This window comes from Leptonychotes weddellii, chromosome 12 (assembly GCF_054177405.1).
Source record: "Leptonychotes weddellii isolate Sample4059 chromosome 12, ASM5417740v2, whole genome shotgun sequence".
Lineage (NCBI taxonomy): Eukaryota > Metazoa > Chordata > Mammalia > Carnivora > Phocidae > Leptonychotes > Leptonychotes weddellii.
Genome location: NC_138380.1, coordinates 60,079,298 through 60,101,654, shown reverse-complemented (window position 1 = coordinate 60,101,654; position 22,357 = coordinate 60,079,298). Strand labels below are relative to the sequence as shown.

The 22,357-nt window shown below is 42.4% G+C and overlaps 1 protein-coding gene and 1 pseudogene across 2 annotated transcripts in view; one reads left to right on the top strand and one right to left on the bottom strand.

Annotated features, from left to right (window-relative positions):
* The window catches only part of COL28A1 (collagen type XXVIII alpha 1 chain), a 158,729-nt gene that overhangs the window by 18,814 nt on the left and 117,558 nt on the right, over positions 1 to 22,357 (bottom strand). For both annotated transcript variants that reach the window (XM_081800483.1, XM_081800484.1), the window contains 4 exons: positions 6,629 to 6,697; positions 6,012 to 6,092; positions 5,887 to 5,922; positions 433 to 469 (listed from right to left, as the gene is read on the bottom strand). In XM_081800483.1, the coding sequence (XP_081656609.1) occupies positions 433 to 469; positions 5,887 to 5,922; positions 6,012 to 6,092; positions 6,629 to 6,697 (223 nt within the window). The remainder of the gene's footprint in view (positions 1 to 432; positions 470 to 5,886; positions 5,923 to 6,011; positions 6,093 to 6,628; positions 6,698 to 22,357) is intronic.
* Positions 1,738 to 1,907, top strand: LOC115942027 (U2 spliceosomal RNA; annotated as a pseudogene).

Sequence of the window (22,357 nt, the reverse complement as noted above, 5' to 3'; positions counted from 1 at the left end):
CAGAAAGACTTCTTGCTTCAGGAAAAACACAGACATTCTAATCACCAGCCAGGCTGGATTCAAATGCCAGTTAGGCCCCTGTGGTCATACTTCCTTTGTTGTTTTTTCCCTTCCCAAGCTCAGGTAAATGTCACTGAATACAAATGAGCTCTGTGCTCACAAAAGGCCTGCCTGCCCATAGACTCCAGGGCCAGTGTCTTCATTCCTCTTAAGAACCCTGGGAAGATGATTTCTTTTTTTAAATCAGGATTCCCACAGCCCCTCTCTCTGCATCTTTCAGTTTCCCATTGACTTTCCAAACGAGCTTCAAACTTTCTCATGAGCTTTCTCCCGTATATCTCTGGGTGATCACATTTATCTTGACCAACACAGAACATAGTGGCTGTGGTACTTTGAAGGGATGGTTTTTTTTTCTTGACGGTCAAATCTTACCACATATTTCAAAAATAATTTTGATAATTTCTTCTCTCTGAAGGACAAAAGGGAAATGTATTAATTATATGACCATAATATTTTTTTCCTATCATCATAAAAGCTGTGTCTTATTACAATCAGCTTGGAGCCGTTTGCTTTTATTCTTCAGCTGAAGAAAATAAATGGCACAGGGGTTAAAAGGTGGCTAGAATATATCATAACTGAAATGTGTTTGAGTTGTGAAATGTCAGAGCTCGGACTTCTAGAGTTCACAATTGCAGCTCCAGCATTTATCGGCTGTGTGACCTTGGGCATTAGATGACCTAACGGTACCTGTGTCTCAGGGCTGGGGTGCAGGTCAAATGAGGCTACGCACACAGAACTCTTAGGATAGGGCCCAACTCCATAAAATATAACTTATAAAGGTGTGGGTGATGCATGCCATCAGTTACACAACTTAACCCACATGTGCTGAGCAACCAAGACAAGTACCAGGGCCAAAAGAGAATTCATTCTATGCTGTATTCCCTCCTTTTCTCTACCACGGTCCAGTTTTGCAAGTCCCCTCCCCAGGTTCCTGATACTCTCACTTCGGCACTTCCATGAAATGTCCCCATGTTCCTGAATGCTCCTTCCTGGTCCTGCTGCCATCAGCTCCAGCAGAGGAGCCCAGGGTGAGGTGGGGATGGGGAGTGAATGTGCCAACGCCCTGCCCTGAGTAGCACGTTTACAAATAACTGGGATGGGACAATGGAAAACAGAATTCTGTATTTGCCCGAGACAGGAAGCTGATGGGAATGATGAACTTTATTAATAGAAGCTCAGAAAATCTCAACGGGAAGGAGGCAAAACTAAGAAGATCTGAGAAGATAAAATTTAACAGTTGTAAAAGGAAAGTTTTAAAGAAAAAATTCACAATGACAGAATTGGGGTAAAGATGACATCGCTGGTGATGGGACTTAACAGAAACATGTATGGAAAATATTCAGAGCATTTTAATTTAATTGTATTTTTTTGTAAATTGAGTAAAAGCCAGTGATTCCAAGTGGCTATTTAAAAAGAACTCCCAATACAATATTAATACAATTATATAAAATGAGGAAGTCAATAGTCATCTTTTTGGGGGGGGGCCTTGTCATGTTTTTCCACATTTAGAGAGGCATTTAATCTGAAACTAGGATGTGTCTAGAAAGGGAAAATGCATATATTTATATATTTACATTGTGTTTTTAGGAAGGGGAAATATATTTATATATTTATGTTTAATTTTTTACAAGTGGAGAAAATACTAGACACCAAGTTTATTACAGTTTTTCACTTAACATCGCTTCTCGGCCTTTTGGCTAAGATCAAGTGTAGTTTTTCACTTAACATTATATCATACTTAATTTCCCATATTATTAAGTATTCTGAAAAACTTGATTACTGAAGTCAGATGCATGGCCATTTTAAGGCTCTTGATGCATATTGCCAAAGTGACCTTCAGAAAGGTTGTAACTGACACCTCTAACAGCAGCGTATAAGAAAACCTATTTTATTTTAGACACATAATACTGGTTATTATTTTTACATAATCTCTGCCATTTGATAGAACAAGATATCACATTGTTTTAAATTATACTTATGCAATTCTTAGTGAGGCTAAATTTTATTTCATATGCATGTTTCCAAGCTGTATCCCCTTGTGCAAGTCCTTTGTATGTCCTTTGTCTATTTTTTCTATTAAGATGTTTATCTTTCATTGACTTGTAAGAATAATTTTTATATCAAAGTTGCATTTAAATTCTTCTTAATGTGCTTTTATGGTCTAACCAGGTCTAAAAAGCTTTAGGTACTCACATATATCAATCTTTTCCTCCTCTTCTTTGCTTTTGCTTGACTAAAATAGTTTTATTTTTTCCACTCAAATTGCTCAATGACTACTTTGGCTATTTTTGCCAATGATGAAGGCTTCAAATTTATACCTATCAAAAGATTCATAGTCTAGTAAGCAGTAGACAAATAAATACTTTTGTAAGTGCTGTGCTATTGGATTGGAGTCAAGGAACCACACGGGTCTGCTGGGAATTCCAGAGGTGGGAGCCTGAGGGTGGGGCTGCAGACCAAGAAGGTGGATTACGAGCAGCTTGGGGAGGAAAGAGGGAGAAGGGGAGGAAAGAGGGAGAATGGGAGAAGCATTCCAGGCAGGGGACAAAGTACACAAACACAGTGCCTTACAGTACTTGAGTAAACTTACGACACAGGGTACGTGGCAGAGAGAATGACAGGAAATGTGTAAGACAGATGAACTCTAGAAGGTCTTTGTGTCATGTTGAAGAGTGTGAACTTTATCGTGGGCAGTGAGAAGACGCATGGTCCCTAAGCAGAGAAGAGATCTGATCATGCTTTTATTTTAGAAAGGTGATCATGGCAGCCAATGGAGGGGTTTGAGGTTCCTAAATAGTTCGGGGGGGGGTGGAAGTGACACCAGAAAGCAGTGGTGGCAGTGATAAGGAGGAAGGATTGGTCTAGAGGGAACTATCCGAGGGAAAATGAAGGGGTTGGTGGGTAATTGGAAGGAAGGGTGAGGAAAGAGTCTCAGAGGAGGCAAATGACGTTGGCCCACTCTCTGAGATTAGGGAGGAATGGAATAGGAGCAGGGTGGGGGCTAGTGAAGATCACTGGGCTCCGCTTGAGCATGGCTGAGTCTGATGCATCGATGGGACATCCAGCTGGGGATGTCCAGTAGGCAGTTAGACGTAAGGTCTGGTGCTCAAGAGAGCAGTGCAAACTAGAGGCAGATTTAAGGAAGGCCAGCGTACAGCTGGCTGTGGAAAGAGCGATGGCAGATGAGATTTCCTAGAGCAGAGCTTTCCAGTCTGTTTTAATCCAGTGTGTCCCCTCACCTCCACTGGTTAAACATATTCTTTTGCATGTTTATAACATGAAGACAGTATGTTGTCACTCTCCATACAATTTAGCTATGATATCAAACTAGCCTTTTCAAACTGTCCATCCCCCCTTCCTTTCATGGCTGTCCCTGCCTCAGAGTTGGAAGACCAGGAGAAAGAAGACTGAGGGCAGACACTGAGAAATGCTAACATGTTAGATACGGGTGGAAGAACAGTCTTTTTGAAGCAATTTGGCATGAATTCTTATGACACTGAACTCTGTCAATGGTATTTGCCTCTTAAAAGAGTAGTTTGCTAGTCTGGAATGAATCTACAACTGACAGCTGCTTGGGGATATATTTGATCAGGGAGAGAACATGGGTGGGGAGAGGGAAGAGGCCTTCTAAGAACAGCATTTATGGGGGAGCTGCCTGGATTTGGCAGCAGACAAGCCAACTCCAGCTACAAGGGCTCTGCTACTTCAGGCATATTGCCCAGACTTTTCTGACTTAGCATGTCTTTCATGGAAGTAGAGATAATAGTACCTACCTCATGGAGCTATCCTGTAGATTAACATGGACTCTTGGGCAAGGGAGGGCTGTGGTCTGCAGCCTGTCCCTTTCTCGTTGCACCCCGTCCCCACCATTTCTACACTGCACGGGGCTTGGGCCAGCATTCATGGCGTGAAGTCTTTACTTCTAAACTCTGTCCAAATTCCCTGAGAACACTTGCCCCTTGCCCACCCTCTGGGGGGACCCATGCATACAGGCCAGTGCTGTCAGCTTTCTAAATGGGCCATTTAGGCAGGCAATTTGGGGATCCTGTGTATCCAGTGTGTAGAACAGAGCGGGCGTGTGCTCAGGGTGCTCACTCTCCTCGACTCTGAGGACTCTCGCCCAGGGGAAGGGGTGCGGCTGAAGAAGCACTATAGGTCCTGTGTGGGGGCTCTAAAACATGAGCCCTCAGGCACCCTGCAGTACTAGGTAAGGTGAAGGAGCACCAGAGGTGAAGGAGCCTAACGCAGGACCAGTCACAGACTAGATTCTCATTGCAGGCAAATTCGCTCTTCCTTCAGTCATCCTTCCCTGCTAGTCCCTCTTCTAGAATCTAGAAAGCCAAGGTCGGTAGAACGACATCCTCATTTCTAAGATCTCTGCCTCTTGGCTAAAAATCTTCTGCTCGGGCGCCTGGGTGGCTCAGATGGTTGAGCGTCTGCCTTCGGCTCAGGTCGTGATCTCAGGGTCCTGGGATCGAGTCCCGCATCAGGATCCCTGCTCCTTGGGAGTCTGCTTCTCCCTCTGCCTTTCTCTCTCGCTCTGTCTCTCATGAATAAAAAAAAAAAAAAAATCTTCTGCTCAAGCAATTAAAGCCTAATGTGGGCCCAAACATCATCGGACATCCTTTTGTCTGCTCTCGATCCACATTATCTACGTCTATCATAGCATTTATCAAATGACAGGTGAACATCCTTTGCTTGTCTTTCTTTCTAATGGGCTATGAGCTCCTTGAGTCCACAGACATAGTCTCTTAATCTCTACTGCTCCCCTGCCTATCTCAGAGCCTGACCCAGAATACGTACCCAATAAATGTTGGTGAAATGAGTGAACAGATGAATGGATGAAGGAAGGCAGGCCCTTTCCACATACTGGGATAGGAGGGAGGGTATAAACCTATGGGGATTGTTCCTCCGGGCATTTTACAGATACTCTTCCTGCTACTTTGGGGGAGAAATTGATGTGTATGTAGCTCTTTCATACGCCATAGGCATCTGGGGGGCTATCTGACTTGTGGTGAGGAAGAATGAAGAGGAAAAGGCAAACAGGCCATAAAAAAGTGTGTGTTCTGTTTGTCACATGCTCAGCTCTCATGTCTCACCTTCACCACCTGAACTCCCACCCCTTACGCCTGGATTTGCTCAGCACAGCACATAGGGTCAGCATCCCCAGACAATGACCCACTGAAAAATCCGAAGGAGGATAAAAGAGAAGGTTCCCATTGCTTCTCCACTCCAGAAGATGTAGTGCCTTCCAACGAGAAAGGAAGAAATAGACATTGCTATAGAAATTCTAGAACTTTCCTACCCTGTGAGACTTTGAAGAGTTTCAGCTTTTTGTTTGCAACAGTGTAGGGAACATAGGGAAAAGTTTGCCAATGCCTCACAAGTTTTGTTGAATAAGTGAACTAGTACATTCAAGTAATCTCCATTTTGTGATGACTATTCTCCTCAGAGCACTTCCTAAAGGATCTACTTCAAGGAAACCGAATGCCCCATTTGGAAATGTGAAGGATCGTGTAAAGTAGAAGTCATTTGGACATTTCGCTTGTTTAAACAGCTCACCTCCTTGTTACCCTGTCTGCCAGGGGTCACAGGGGAGTGTCACACACCACCACAAGGCTGGGTGAGGGCTGCCTGGTGTTTTTTCTCCCTCATGCTCAGATCAATTACCTCATGCATCTAAGTCAACACTGGGCTTGTAGCAGTGCTATCATTAAATAGCAGCTGGAACTCTGTGTCAAAAGAATTCATTCTTCTGAAGCAAAACATGAATGGAATAATTTTGCAAGCACAAACCCTCAATTACCCTCTAGGATGGATACTCACTGTAAGTCCTACGTCTCCCTTTGGTCCTTGTAACCCCTACTTAGGGGAAGAAGAGTAACAGTCAATATAGGCTGGAAGTAGTTAATGTATAAAATTACAGTAAGACTTTAAAAATCACTCCTTGCCTGTCTTCCTGGGGATCCAGGCTCTCCAATTTCCCCTTTACCGCCTTTCTTTCCCATAGCACCCTGTTCTCCATGCTCTCCCTTTAGAATATAGTGAAAAGAGAAGTTTAGAATGTAAATATTGAAGCCAAATAAGAAAAACTCTAAAATTTAATTAATTTCCCAGTGGTATCTCTTGAAGACCTGTGGTTCTGGTTGACACAAATATACTATGGGGAAAAAATGGGGGTCATTATATTTACATTCCCCCCAGGTACCATGATCTAATTCATGATGAACCAGAGATCTCAAGGTGAGGAGACCTTGAGATACGATCAGAACAGCTCACTGTCTTCAGGAAGTTCAACTATTATAAAATTTTAGAGCAGTTATCTGGTGTCTTTTACAGGGTATGTTGTAAGGATTCACTCCTTTAGCAGCTGGCTTTCAAGGATGAAGAAAACAAGATTTATAAATTAAGCATGTTTATAGTTAGGAAAGGAAATCCATAAGGATTTGCTTCCAAATGGATTTTTTTCCTCCAAGAGCTATAAGGATATGAGAGCTCTCCCAAAGCTCACGTGAAGCTATTGAGATCCTAAACCTAAGCATCTTTCTAAGGTCCTAAAATAACTTACCTTTTGGCCAGGGAGGCCACGGCCTGTCAAGCCCTTTGGCCCTGGAAAGCCTTGGGGTCCTTGCTCCCCCTACACAATATGAAAAAGGGATCAGCCCATTAATTTCCCAAGATAACTCAGAAAATTCTTTGTCAGATACACACTTGCAATCCCAAAACTACATTGTAGCATTATCTAAATTTGGGGGGAAAGGTATATGTCAGATGGGCTCATTGCTTTGCTAGTAAAAGTTGAACTTCTGAATCTGGGGTATAAGTAAGGAGCTGGTTTACAGCATTTGCCTATTTCTGTGGTGTAATTACTCCCACCTTGGCCAATTTTCAAACTGTGAACATTATGTCAACCAGTTCACAAATAACAAGCAGCTGTTATTTCAGTTGTGATATTAATGGTGATTTTTATAATCTTCTCCACATTTTTCTGTATTTTTGATATGCTAAAAACATGTGTTGTCTTAATAAAGGAGGAAAAGGGGATATAACAGCATCTGTCCCCAAATGAATGCCAAGGAACTGTTTATATAATTACCATATACTGTTAGTTCCAGTCCTGCTAATTGGTACCATGAATCTATTTATTTAGTACCTCCTTAATTCAGAAAATAAAAATGTTTTCATTGCATTGTTTTTAACTGCCCCCTCTACCTTAACTTTTTCTCCTGTTCCCCAACCCCTGCCCCCAAAACCACACTGATTTAAAGGGCTTTCATTATGTTGAGCGGGAAACAGAAATAATCCCTGTTGAGTATACGAAGTCATAGTTCTGACATGGCATAACTCTAAATCATTGTTAGCAACAAGTCTATGGCAAAGGTTTGTAGACCCATGAGCTACTGAGATTTCATTTGCTTACCTTGAACATCTTTCTCAAAGGTACCCTGACCACACCTACTAGAATCACTGGTATGCTTAATGAAAACCTCAGACAACGAAATGAGAATCCGAGATGGGGGTCAGGGTAAAATATGCATTTTGCCATAGGCCTGCTAGGGCTTGAGAGCCGCTATTCCAGAAGGCAGGATGGGCTTTTGAAGGATAGCCTGGAGGGGGTTGCAGAGGCCTGCTTGGAGACTGTTGTAACTTTGAGTATCAGCATTCCTCAGCCACCCCTTCCTAGTTCATTGGCTTTCAAACCTTTTTAAAATCAGCAGAACCCTTTCTTTTTAAAAGTATTAAAATGAAATATTTCAGACACATAAAATTTATACTGAAAGGCAAACACTCACCTATATACCACCATATTAAAAAAATGAAATGGTGCAGATACCCCTGTAACCCCTGATATACTCAATCCCCTTCCCCTAAGAAGAGGGGAAATCTCTGAAATTGACATGCATCACTCATATTCGTGTTTTTATGCTTTAACTACACATATATAGTCTAAGATAATGGACAGCATTTAATAGTTTAAACTTCAAATAAGTGATATATCTATGTATCCAATTTGTATTTTAAATCTCAGCATTATCTATTTGAAATATATCTGTGTGCATATACATAGTTCTAGTTCATTTTCTCTGCTGTACATTATGCCATTAAATAACTAGACTGTAATTTATCCATTATCCTAGTGATGGACATTTAGGTTGTTTCCAGTATTTCCTGATTACAAATAATGCTTCAGTGAAGATTCTCTTATATATCTTTGCACACTTGCACACATCCCTAGGAGGGAAATTTTCATTAAAACAAATCTTACACAAAAGGGTACAACATAGGATGAATATAATTGGAGACTCCTGTTGAAATGAAGTGCTCAACTCTTGCATCCATCAATAGCCCCTCTCAGTGGGTTGACTTAGCTGAATTTTAGGTCCTTTTCATTTCTGCCATGTTTTGTTTTTTTTTTTAAAGATTTTATTTATTTGCCAGAGAGAGAGAGAGAGCACAAGCAGAGGGAGTGGCAGGCAGAGGGAGAAGCAGGCTCCCCACTGAGCAGGGAACCTGACGCGGGGCTCGATCCCAGGACCCTGAGATCATGACCTGAGCTGAAGGCAGACGCTTAACCGACTGAGCCACCCAGGCGCCCCATGCCATGTTGTATTTCTAAATGGAAGGCAAGTATGGGGTTACAGTTTTTTGCCTCCTCAGTTCGGCTCTAGAGGACTCAGACCAAGTTCCTTACAAAGGTCAGATTGCAGAGAACTCATTCGCTGATGGTCTTTTTCACCTTGGTAACTCTTGAGCCAAGCACAGTGCCATGGTACAGTGGGCCCACGGTCAAGGTTTATGCGGTGTTGTGCATGGATGTCTCAGGCCTATCTGAGGAGACTCACCCCTGAAGAAGTGCCCCCTCTATTATTTGCTTCTGTGGTGATAGGAGACAGGCAGGGATCACTGGTCTTCTCTATTCAGTTCACAGTCAAGAGAGAACAGTCTTTTCCCACCAGGAAACACAGTGGTACAAAAAGCCCCAGAACCTTGGATAGGGATTGGTACCAGTGAAATATGCCGGAGACAGTACATCAACATGCAAATTCCAAGCTAGAGATTCAAGCAGGAGAAAGGAGAGGGGAAAAAAATCTGTTCTGTTTCCAAAGATTGCCCAGCTAACATAGGTGTGAAGAGGGATAGACAGGAATATGTGGAACACAGACCAACCTCATTACACTTGCTGAAAACCATGCTCTGAGAGTGGGTGTGCAGCCTCATCTAGGATATGAAGGCTGGAGGGGTCTGTCTATATACAGACTGGGTGGCTAGCTCACAGAGTCGCATGAAGGATGATACCTGGGAGATACCTGCCTGAGAATTGGCCATTCTCTGTTCTAATTAAAACGAAAATAAAAAACAAAAATTATAAGAAAGTTGTCCTCTTAAGAAAGATGTGTCAGTAAATGACACTGGCATAAATTTGTTTTCTCAGGGGTTTTTTGTTTTTGGGTTTTTGGTTTTTTTCAGAGGTGAAGTAGGACATCTTTATTTGACCAGGTTGAAAGGTGATGTGAGGTTGTCAGGGAGATTCTTGAGACCCCTGGGACCTGAGTTGGGGGGTCAGGAGGTTTTGCAGCCAGGTGAAAGGGGATTAAAGGTTCATAAAAGAGCACTAGGAGGGGCTGTATCGCTGGCTTTGTCCCCACCCACAGGACAGAACGGAGTGACAAACAGCAGCTGAGCCTGGGGTGTGATGGTGAATTGTCCCTGAGAATTGTCCCCTCAGACAAAGTAGGTCCAGAAAGAACTTGACACCGTTCTGACAATTATTCAGAATAATTGTTTCTTTTACAACCTTTTGGATCCTACAACAGCTAATATAGATGTCGAATAAATGTTTGTGACTAACTAGCTTCCTTTAAGAAATTAACAAATTTCCTAGCAAACTTAAAATCTACCATGGCTTCACTGCTGTGCCCTAAGGGGAAGACCTCAAAGTAGCCACTTAGCCTGTTAGGATCAGCTCCTTGGTCAGGAATTTATTTTGCATCATTTCACATTATAGACATTTTCTATATAATTGTTCGCACTGTAGCTATTCCAGGCAGCTGCGTTTCCCTTTACAAAAGCCTTTTTTTTTTTCTTTTTAATTGTCAGTTTCCCTTCAAAATACTTGGAAGTCTTCCTACAACTTTCAGGGTGTGCTATCTGACTAATAGCGAGCAAACTCTTTAATTTTGCAGAGGTGAATGCTACCCAATTATACTTTTTTCCTTACAAGTGTCAGGAAGAGGAGACACAATTATTTCAGCCTGGGTCAGAAGCAGCTGCAGGAGAGAACCTGTCTATATGAAGGTATAATTAAATCCAAATCTCAAACCCAGCTTCTCGACCACTGTATCTCCCCTTAGATCCATCCTGCTGCAGATGTGATTATTTTCATTTTTCAGATAGTTACAGTATAGTAAGGAAAGAAATCAAATTCACAGATGATCCAGAACTATAAAATGGACTTCTGCCTTCCCTTTAGGGTATAGAAACTAGAAAAGGCTGCTTTTATTCTTAAATCCACAACAAAAAATGCTAACCATTCTATGAAAGCCCAACTTTTTTTTGAGTGCATCATAGAACTGTGGTCACAGGACAACCACGTGACTCAAAATCTAAGGAAACAAAGGATCCTCTAAGGAGAGACAGGACATGGGCACTTACTTACTTGCTGGAAACACTGGATGTCGTACAAGCTGGTAAGAAGAATTCAGCTAAAATTCTTAATTCCTAAAGGCTGAGTGTGGGCTTGTGTGAGAGGACAAGACCCCTGAGAACTTAGGCACAGGGGAATTTATACCCACTCATGGGCCCTTTGGGGACCTCACCAGTGCTCATAAGAGAGACTGGGGACAGGGCAAGTCCCAAAGCTTCCGCAGTGGTTTAGGTCCAGGGGAGGGAAGAAGCTAATCCCCCAGCGAAAGGCACAAAGCCTCCTATAGGACAAAAATCTTAAGCTGCTGGAAATGTACGGCAAACAGTCAGCTTTAGGGCACAGATGACCCATGGGAGCTGGGGAAAGGAAACAGAAAAAACTTGCAGGCATGGATCCCAGACCTTTCGAGATGTCCCACTACTTGGGAAAGGAGATGTCCCACTACTGAGGAAGGGTCAGGAAATCTTCCTTAGCCCAGACCATTAGAGGCCTCTATGCATTTGCTGGAACTCCTAACACTATACACTTAAAAGGGTGAATTTTTCTGTATATAAATACTCTCTTACTAAAGAATAAAAAAAGTATTTTAAAAAGTAAAAAGAATTAATAGAACACTTAGCAAAATGAATAGGGTCCATAAACAGTGTAGCAATGATAATTTTCTGATGTTGATAATTTTACTGTCATATAAGAGAATATAAATTTTGAAGGTAGGGAGTACAGGATTATTGAAGCAGGCCTTCGAATGAAAAGCAGCTCGAAGAAAGAAGCCAGTGCTGTATTAAGATGTTGACTTAGTGGGTAAATGGCAGAGTTAGCAAGCCATGGTGACCTGCCTGAATAGTTATCTAAGTATTTGGCCTCAAATCCAGGAACCCTTCTGTATTGAAAGGGATTATTTTCTTAGGCTTCATGGACACAGCTAATTCACTTTAGAAGGAAAATGGTATTTTCCTGGTGGCCTATGGAGTACATATAATTGACCATGTAGATAGAAAGTGTTTATCCAGAGAACCCTAGAACAATGCAATGGTCCGGCATTTCGGCACCTGTCCCCTTCCTCCTGAGTTCCCATCATCACATTCTCCTGGTATAACTAGCAACTGCCATTGAGGGTGTGCCTGTGTGCACAGGACTGAGCCAGGTAATGAGAGAGCTAGACATAGTTTTAGGAAATTGCTAGAATAACCTGGGGGCAAGTATGTAAATGATAAAACCAAGGCTTTTGCAATCCTTCCCCAACTCCTCTGATTGTATTTGATTTCAGAGCGAAGCTTTCAACAGTAATTCTCTCCAAAGGCAGTTCCTCCAAAGACTCTGCTGACTTTCTTTGCTCCGTTCTGTCTTGGCTCAGAGTAGAAGCCAAGCAGTTTCTCCATCTCTAGCCTGAAAATCAAGAGCCTCCAGTTTCTAAAAATCCTTTCCTTTGTGGAATTGAATTCCTCTAACTTAATGTCCCATTTTGATGTTAGCCTTTTCTAACGTGGGCTAAGGTGCCATAATGCTTGTTCAGTTAAAGTAGCCCATTCGGTTGGGAATAGAATCAATGCGTAGGTTATGTGTTAGTGGGCGAGACTTCCGCTGGAGTGTAGCCCAGGCTCACCTGGTACCTGGCCAGAATACAGTCCTAATGGGCTTAAATGGAACAATGTGGCTTCATTATTCTTGATTTTCATTCAAATGGTGATCCAGTCCCATGGTGCCCAGTGAGAGGCAGAGAAATGATTTACTTTTTACAGATTCAGGGACTGATTTTGAGTCTGTTCCTAAAAATGGTTTAAAACCTGCCCCATTTTTTCCTTTCCTCCTCTCCATGGCCCGCAACACAGGGTCTTTTTTAATAACCTAAGAAGTGTCAGCCATGTACGCCAAGGGTTTTCAGAACGGCTCCGATGGAAACTTCCATGAGCTGGACCAAAATTCTGCTGACATTAATATTGATGGCTATATTCATTTCCTATTGCCACTGTGATGAATTACCACAAATTTAGTGGCTCAAAACAACATAAATTTTTTCTCTTACTGTTCTGGAAATCAGAAGTACAAAATCTGTTTCATTGGGCGAAAGTCAAGGTATTGGCAGGGCTGGTTTTCCCTGGAGCCTCCGAGGGGAGTATCTGTTTCCTTGACTTTTTCAGCTTCTAGTAGTCACCTGTATTCTTTGGCTTGGGGCCCCTTCCTCCATCTTCCTCCACTCCATCCCTGTTTCCACCATAACATCACCTCTTCCATAGACTCTTCTCCTTCTGCCCCCCTCTTAGAAGGACGCTCATGATCATGCTCCGGGCCCAACCAGATAATCCAGAATAATGTCTCCATCTCGAAATGCTTAACTTAATCAGATCTGCAGAGTTTCTTCTGCTATAGAAGGCAATATTCACGGACTCTAGGGATTAGGAAATGAACATCTTTGGGGGCATTATTCAATCTGCCACATATGCTTTTTCCCTATGCATGCAAAAAGTAAGATAATTGTTATATTTTCTGTAATTTACCTTCATATGCTTTAGTTTAGACAGTATCATGAAGATGTGTATATGCAATTTAGTTTATGCTCTAGGGATGCTGAGGTAATATCTGAAATACCATGATCAGTGGTCCATACTTCAAAGACCTATGCCTCAACTCTTAACATCTGAATTTGCTCCAGAGGGATGATAGGAACAACTTATACTTGGGGAAATAAGAGGTATTCAAGAACTGTCATAGTTAGAAATGATATACAGGTGCTTCACCCCCTTTTATAGAGTCAGCCAAGTACTTTTATTAGAGCACCCTAATTCTAGAACTCATTCAGAACAGGTGCCTCCTCCCCTCCCCTCAACCCATCATGAAGAGTCCCTGCACTGATCTGACTAAAAGGTTGACTGGTTCAATCATGAGGATATTGTTGTATTTGTCTCAGAGAAATCATTTTATGCAATGCGCTTGTTAGAGTGCTTAAAAAAAAACCCACAAAATTGGAACTTGGACCATGCTTTAGTGCATGTTTTTGTGCCTTCTTGTTAATGAATAGCTGAACATCGGGCAGAATTCTGTCTGAAATTTGCTTTAATTAAAACATAACACCTGACGGGGCGCCTGGGTGGCTCAGTCGTTAAGCGTGTGCCTTCAGCTCAGGTCATGATCCCAGGGTCCTGGGATCGAGCCCCACATCGGGCTCCCTGCTCCGCGGGAGGCCTGCTTCTCCCTCTCATACTCCCCTTGCTTGTGTTCCCTCTCTCTCTGCCTCTCTCTCTGTCAAATAAATAAATAAAATCTTTAAAAAAAAATAATAACACCTGATAGCAAGGTTGCCTAGGAGGAAGCAAGTAACTTCTACCAACTTCTTATCTTTAGAGGTAACTGATAGTCACTAGAAAGAATCGGACAAATCTAAATGTTGGAATTGGCCTTGTTCAGCTCACCACAGTGACAGCCAAATGTGCTCAATTGGGGTTTATTTTCCTCCAATCATTTTCCTTAAACTTTTAGTCTCTGCTTCCATTTTTGGTTTATATCTGCAAGAAGATATGAACATGGTTGAACAATTAGCACGTGAAGATTTACAAATAATCTCAGCAACGGTCAAGCCACTTAACTGGACTGTTTGATTGCTTCATGGACACATGTGCTTGCTGTTATGATCTTCTATCTGATTGCAGAATCTGGTCCTATTTTCCAATAATAAGGTTGTTCTTAGTATAAACGTTAGAATTAAATGCATTGATAGGTCATAGTGCAAAGACCATCATGGCTTCCAAGGGCTTCGCCAGCTCAACTCAGTTGTACACGTTAACTTTTTCTGCCCAAATAGCCTTCTGTCAAACCTGCCACGTTTCATGACAATCTTGCGTGGCATTTGGATATACTTGCAGCACAAAGGATAGATACAAAGAGACAAGGTCAGCTTTATGGCAGTTGCCTCTGCTAGAGACAGGGGACTCTGGAATGCTCCCTTTGCTGGCCACCTGCACAGTGCAGGCTCCTGGTTTCCCTCCTGCCATTGTCACTTTTTGCTTTTTTTACTTCTCTTGTGACTTTCTCGGTGCCCTCTGTGCCCTCAAGTAGTCTGCCGTGGTCCTTACTTTTGTTTTGGTAATATCCTCTGTAATACTGTCCACATCCATGGCATCAGTGGTGACCTTCTAAGGATAATCTCCACTTCTCTAATCTCTAGTCTCACCCAAGTCTCTATGCTCTGGGCCTAACTTTATATCTACTTTCCAGAACTTTCCACCTGCTAGCAATTTCAGAACCAAATCCATCAAATACAGAAATTCTACTCATGCAAGCCTGCTTTGCTTTCTGCCTTTCCCTCTCTGACTCATCTCCCAGCTCCCTGGCTTGGAATTCTCTTTGTGTCCTGACCTTCTGTGTCCTCCCCGAACACCCTCATCCCATCTGTGGGCCAGTCCTAGCCCATCAAACACATCCAAGGAGTCTTGCCTGACCCAAGCTCACCCCAACCACGAGTAATACCCCCATATCAGCCCACACCTCTCGTGTGGTGTATGTCTCCTCACGAGTTTGGTTGTGCACGTCTTTCTGTCCTACTGAAATTCTCAAAGTAGAGGCACTTCATCTTATTTGTCTTTCTATGTCCTGAGTTACCTATTTCAGGGCACTGCTTATCAAACTGAACTAAATGGAGTGGATGTGGAAGCTGGCCACCTTTTTGGTAGAAGTCGTCTAGACACTATGCACACTAAACTCTGTCTTATTTAGGCTTACAGCCCCCCACCCCCACGCCGACACACACATACACACACAGGCGAATATGTGCCTCTCTGGTTAATATAAGGCCAATTCCATGATCAGCATTCGGAGATCAATATGGAAAAGAGATAACAGAGATGTGTGGAAGTGCTGGGAGAGATTTCATGATGTGGGGCAGCTGAAGGAGGCACTTAGAAGCAAGGTGTCTGGCCTGGCGTCTGGAGCTGCTTCCCGGCCACTTCACAAGGTGTGGGGACAGCAGGAGTTGCTGAGTTGTGTGGCCACAGCAGCAGGACCCGGGGCCTCCTGCTTCGGGGCCTCCTAGCATGATGGTACAAGTGTCTAAGTCTGCCCAGCAAAAGGATGCCACGAAATGTATGCTTTTCCAAGTACGCTTCTCTTTTCCATAAATCAGTTCATTAATGCACAAGAATGGATCCAGAAGTAGTGAAAAGGGCAAAGCCTCTTTTCTGTTGATTTGATACTGGGGCAGGCTGAATAATGGTCCCCAAAGATATGCAGGTCCTAATGCCCAGAGCCTGAGAATGTCATATAGGAAAAAAAAAAAAAGTTTAGGCAGATGTGATTAAGTTAAGGATCTCCAGTGGGGAGATTATGCTGGATTATATGGGTGGGTCCTAAATGCAATCATAAATATCCTTATAAGAGGGAGGCAAAGGGAGAGTTGGTAGAAGAGAAAAAAGGCGTGTGACAGAAACAGAACAGAGCAGAGTCAGAGAGAAAACATGCATATCACTGGCTTTGCAGACAGAGGAAGGGGCCATGAGCCAAGGAACACAGTAGTGTGGCTCTAGATACTGGAAGGGCAAGGAAATGGTTTATCCCCTAGGCTCCCTGTCAAGGTTTTGGTTTTTGCCTGATGAGCTTCATTTTAGACCTCTGGGCTCCAGAGCTGCAAAAGAATACATTGGTGTTGCATTAAGCCATGAATGTGATAATTTGCTACAAAAGCCACAGGAAACTAACACAGACACCAATGTTCTCATTTCTCCCACTTTTAGCAGACCGGACCACAACACATGGCAATCTTGCATTAAATTACCAAAAAATAATTTGTCTCAGAAATCATTTGTATTTCAAGTGTCACAAAGTGAAAAAGCTAACGTTAAAATGAGGGGGCCATGAGCCATGCTCAGGGTGGCTTTTGGTTTTGCAGAAAAAGTTTGAGAAGCTGTGCTTTTCTGTAGCTTTTCTCCCTTCAGCAGAGGATCAGTATTGAAAAATAATATTTCGGGGCACCTGAGTGGCTTAGTTGGTTAAGCATCTGCCTTCGGCCCAAGTCATGATCTCCAGGTCCTGGGATTGAGCCCCACATCAGGCTCCCTGCTCTGCAGGGAGTCTGCTTCTCTCTCTCCCTCTGACCCTCCTCCCCACTTGTGCTCTCTTACTCTCTCTCTCTGTCTCAAAGAAATAAATAAAATCTTAAAAAAGAAAAGAAAAATAATATTTCACACCAAAGAGAAGGTTGCTCTCTATATTACTTTGCCTTTGCAGTATAGTTGGAGACTGGTAGAAGAAGATTATGAGATACTAAGGATAATAGTTCAGAATCAACAAGTCATCCCTTCTAAACTTGCCCTGGTTCCAATTCACCTCACCCGTGGCCTAAATTGTTATAATAGTTTAATTCACGTCTTTATTTCTGCTCATATCCATCTCTAGCAAGATTCTCAATTGTGGGACAAGAGAAAGAGATGCTAGCATGTAAGGAAGAGCGTATTTCCAACTATACAGCCCACCTCTTACCCCCACACCACTATCTAAAAAGGGAATCATGAGAGTACAGTTGATGATGGAGTATTCTGGACATGGGCATGGTGTGGAGGCAGAGGAATGAGAAGCACTGCCCCAAGCTGTCATGTACTGAAACCCTCAGCTGAGCAGGTCACTCCTGTCCTTAAAAAGGACAAGGTGTATACCCAAGACAAATAAAAACATGTGTTCACACAAAACTTACACATGGATGTTCATAACAGCAGTATTTATGATAGCCAAAAAGTAGAAACAACCCAAAAGTTTATCAGTGAACAGATGGATAAACAAAATGTAGTGTATCTCTACAATGGAATACTATTTGGCCATACAAAGAAAGTTCTAATACAACATGGATGACCCCCCTTTTTTTAAAAAAAGTTTTTATTTAACTTCCAGTTAGTTAAACTACAGTGTAATATTAGTTTTAGGTGTAGAATTTAGTGATTCAACACTTACATACAACACCCAGTGCTCATCACCACAAGTGCCTTCCTTCATCCCCATCCACATGGATGACCCTTGACAACACTGCTAAGTGAAAGATACCAGCCATGAAAGACTACGTGTTGTGTGATTCTGTTTATATGAAATGTCCAGAATTGGCAAATCCACGGAGACAAGAAGTAGATAAGTGGTCGCCAGTGACTAGAGGTTGGGTGACTATTATGAATAAGGAGTTTCTTTTGGGGGCAATGACAATGTCCTAAAATTAGGTGGTGTTGATAGTTGCACAAATCTGTGAAAATACTAAACATCATTGACTTGTATACTTTAAACAGGTGACTTGTATGATGTGTGAATTATGTCACCATAAAACTGGGTTGTTTTTGTTTTTTGTTTTTTTTTTTAAAGATTTTATTTATTTATTTATTTATTTATTTATTAGAGAGCAAGCGAGAGAGAAACAGCATGAGAGAGGAGAGGGTCAGAGGGAGAAGCAGGCTCCCCGCTGAGCCGGGAGCCCCATGTGGGACTCGATCCCAGGACCCTGGGATCACGACCCGAGCCGAAGGCAGTCGCTTAACCAACTGAGCCACCCAGGCGCCCCTAAAACTGGGTTTTTAAAATAAACCCTTCCAAGGGTTTTCTATCACCAGAGCAATGGTTCTTAAACTTTGGTATATATCAAAAGTATCTGTAGAGTTTGTGAAAACAAGGATTACTGGCCTCCACCCTAAGAGTTACTGATTCATTAGGTCTAGGTGGGGCCCAAGAACTTGCATTTTTAATAGCTTCCTAGGTGAGGCTGATAGAGCTGGTAGGGGGCCACACTTTGGGAATCACTGACAGCCTCCAGCTGAAGCCCTTTAGCTTAGCGCTAATGTCCCTTCACAGTCTGGCCCTACGTGTTTTTCCAGCTTACTCCTCTATAGGCTTCCTGTCATCTTAACTTTAATTCATAAAGATCTAGTTCTTAGTGCCCCACCACATTCTGGCTCTCTATTAGACTTTGGGCATCGATTCATCCTGAGCATCAGGCCCAATGCCCGGCACATAGAAAATGTTCAATTAATGTTTTTGAACCAGTGATTGGTCCTAGACCACCCCAGTATCCTGTCATCTCACATGAACAGATAACTATCTTCTTCTAAAGCCAATGCTACCCCTTTGTTGAAATCCCCTGGGAGAGGGACCATAAAGAAAATGAAATAAAAAGCCAAACAATACTCATGAGGTATAAACCTTAAAATTCCAAATATACCAAAATATACAAGCCATGCATCCTTGGGCATGCAGCCAAAGGGAAGATTCTAATTAGAGTTAATTAGACTTCAGTGTTCATGAACTTTAGAAACACCAAGTGGAGGAGCGCCTAGGTGGTTCAGTCCATTGGGTGTCTGCCTTTGACTGCCCGAGTCGGGCTCCCTGCTCAGCAGGGAGTCTGCTTCTCCCTCTCCCTCTGCCGCTTCCCACCACTCATGCTCTCTCTCTCAAATAAATAAGTAAAATCTTTAAAAAAAAATAAAAAGAAACATCAAGTGGAAATGCATGGTGAGAGTCTGGTACATACTTGAAATGAACAGAAAAGTACAGTAGGGGGCGCCTGGGTGGCTCAGTCAGTTGAGCATCTGCCTTCGGCTCAGGTCATGATCCTGGGATCCTGGAATGGAGCCCCACATGGGGCTCCCTGCTCAGCGGGGAGCCTGCTTCTCCCTCCCCCTCTGCTGCTCCCCCTGCTTGTGCTCTCTCTCTCTGTCTCTCTCTCGTCAAATGGATAAATAAAATCTTAAAAAAATAAAAGTACAGTAGGCAGCTTTATGCATAAGCAGAAGGTAACAGCTCCAGCTGTCACAATGAATGTGTCTTGACTGTCACACTTTTTAGGTATGAAGGCTGGTAAAGATGATGTTTACTTTATATCATCACCGTATGACTCTGGGGAAAGGGAAACTTATTTAGACTATATGTGACATGTTTAATTATATCAAAAAGAAGATACTGATGTGACATTCAGCCAGGTCTGTCCTTGGGCCCAATGTATTTCCCGTCAGTAGGTTTGGTGACAACTGTTAACTTGGGTGGTGCACCAAAGAACAGACCGAAAGGCGAATGGCCCCCACACTTTATCCCATGGTCTCCCGGGGCCACACCAGGGACGCCCAAGCCACCTTAAGCGGAGTGCGCGCTGTGCCAACACTCCGGGCTCAGGCCCCCAGCCATCCTGGCTCTTTGACTGCTGCTCCTCCTATGGAGAAATTCTGGAGGCATCGTTGACACTGACATCAAAAAACCATAATGGAAATTCTGCTTTTAAATGCTTGTGTTTGAGATGTGAATTATAGGACCTACGCCTCTGTATTGTCCTCCTAGTTTTATTACCTGTCAAAAGGATGCTAGCTACTGAGAGACAGTGGCATTCTAGAAACTGATTTCCTCTATCAGGATTTAAAAGCACAAAAAGAACCAACAACTAATCACCCTCTCAGAGAATGTCTTTCACAAGAGGATTCACAACATGAGCTCTTCCATGTGTCTCTTTCTGGATATGCTCTGGGGATCAAAGAAGTCATATTTAGAGACCCATGAATTCTTCAAGTAAAAGTAGGGCAAGCTTATTTCACTTCTCATAATGTCCTCCAGGTGGATTCATGTTGTCGCATACGGCAGGATTTCCTTCTTTGGGGGAGGCTGAATAATATTCTGTTGGGCGGCTACACCACATTTTCTTTATTCGTGCTTTGATGGGCATTTAGGTTGTTCCCATATCCTGGCTATTGTGAATAGTGCCCCAGTGAACGGGGTAGTGCTAAGTGAAATAAGCCGGTCACAGAAGGACAAATACTGCATGACTGTACAGTACGAGATGAGTCAGTCAAGACTACGAATAGTCAGTCACAGAAGCTGGGTCGAATGGTAGTTGCCAGGGGCGAGGAGGGGGAAATGAGATGTCGTTCAATGGATATAATGTCTCAGTTATGCAAGAGGAGTAAGTTCTAGAGATGGGCTGCACAACATAATGCCTACAGTTAGCAATACCGTATTGTACACTCAAAAATTTTTTAAGTAGGTAGATCTCATGTTAAGTGTTCTTACCACAATAAAAAATTAAAACAATAGCTGAAAATAATGAATTTGGTTTTCAAAAAATGGAAATGATAAAGATATCCAAGTATATTTTTAAAATAAAATAAAGAAAATTACATTAATTTTCCAGGCTGAAAAAAAAAATAAAAGTACAACAGAGCCTACTTCTTATAGGCAGTTCTCCATCATTTATTTATATGCCCTGCTTTCCTTTCTCATTGCTTCCAACTTAACATGATAGGAAATATTCCTGAGGATTCAGACACCAGTTTCAGAGGCACAGAGCTTACACATATATGGAGACATTTCTCTTGATTTTTTTCCCACAAAACTCCTCTACACTGTCTTCACAATCAACTTAATGACAACGTAAAATTGACCTTGCTCTACCACAGAACGCACAGATTTGGTGGGCATCTCCCAGGCCAAGAAACAGAACTGAAGCAATGTGAAAAGATGCACAAAACCACAGTCTCCTATGAAAGCACCAAGTAATTCAGTTATTAACAAAGTTAACTCAAGTTTTAATTGCATTGTACTTGCTTCAAGGATAAAGCAAGAAAACACGTGAGTTCAAGATTACCAGGAAAAGAGACACATATATGCATAATGAAATTGTATTCACACATTTTTATAAGCCTAGACTCATACTCACAGTGAAGTAGAAAACCACATCAAAGGAGTAGCAGCAACAGAAAAATTCACAGGTGGACAGATTTCAGTTCAACATGAAGAAGGAGTCTACCAATTATACCATGAATAAGCCTTTCAAAACACAACAAAATGGAAATACTAGCACAAGTATGGGAAAATACAAGAATGTTCTCTGCAGCATTATCTAAGGAAGGGAAATATATAAAGTTATGTTACATTCATGAAATGAAGTACTATGTAGCTGTTAAAAAGCATAGTAAATCTTTATGTATTGATTTGAAGGGCCGTTCATGCTCTATTAACTGAGGGGGAGAGCAAGTTGGGAAAACTACGTTTAAAATGATTTTAAAGGTTGTTGTGCTATATATGTGTGTGTGTACACATCTAGTCAAAAATATGGAAGCTACACATCAAACTGCAAACAGTGACAATCTCTATAGGGTAGGACTGAAGGGAAAAGTGGGAGACTTTCACAACTTTGCATGATTATGAGGTATTTGGATTTGACACAGTCTGCATTATTTTCTTTTTAAAAAGCAACAAAGCTTGAATTTGCTATAAGGCCATTGGGAAATATACAAGAGAGGTACAAAGCTTCCACTCCCTGGAGTGTCCAAGCAGGGTGTGAATGGCCAGATGCCCTTTAGAATGTTGCAGAATAGATTGTTTGAGATGGGAGAGGAATTAGTAGAAACCCCTTACAATTCAAAAAATCACAGGCACGGGGCGCCTGGGTGGCTCAGTCGTTAGGCATCTGCGTTCGGCTCAGGTCATGATCCCAGGGTCCTGGGATCGAGCCCCGCATCAGGCTCCCTGCTCTGCAGGAGGCCTGCTTCTCCCTCTCCCACTCCCCCTGCTTGTGTTCCTGCTCTCTCTGTGTCTCTCTCTGTCAAATAAATAAATAAAATCTTTAAAAAAAAAAAAAATCACAGGCACACCTCTAACAACTGCTTTCTCTTTGGCATCATGAATATTGCCCTGTTCATGAGATCTTTTCCA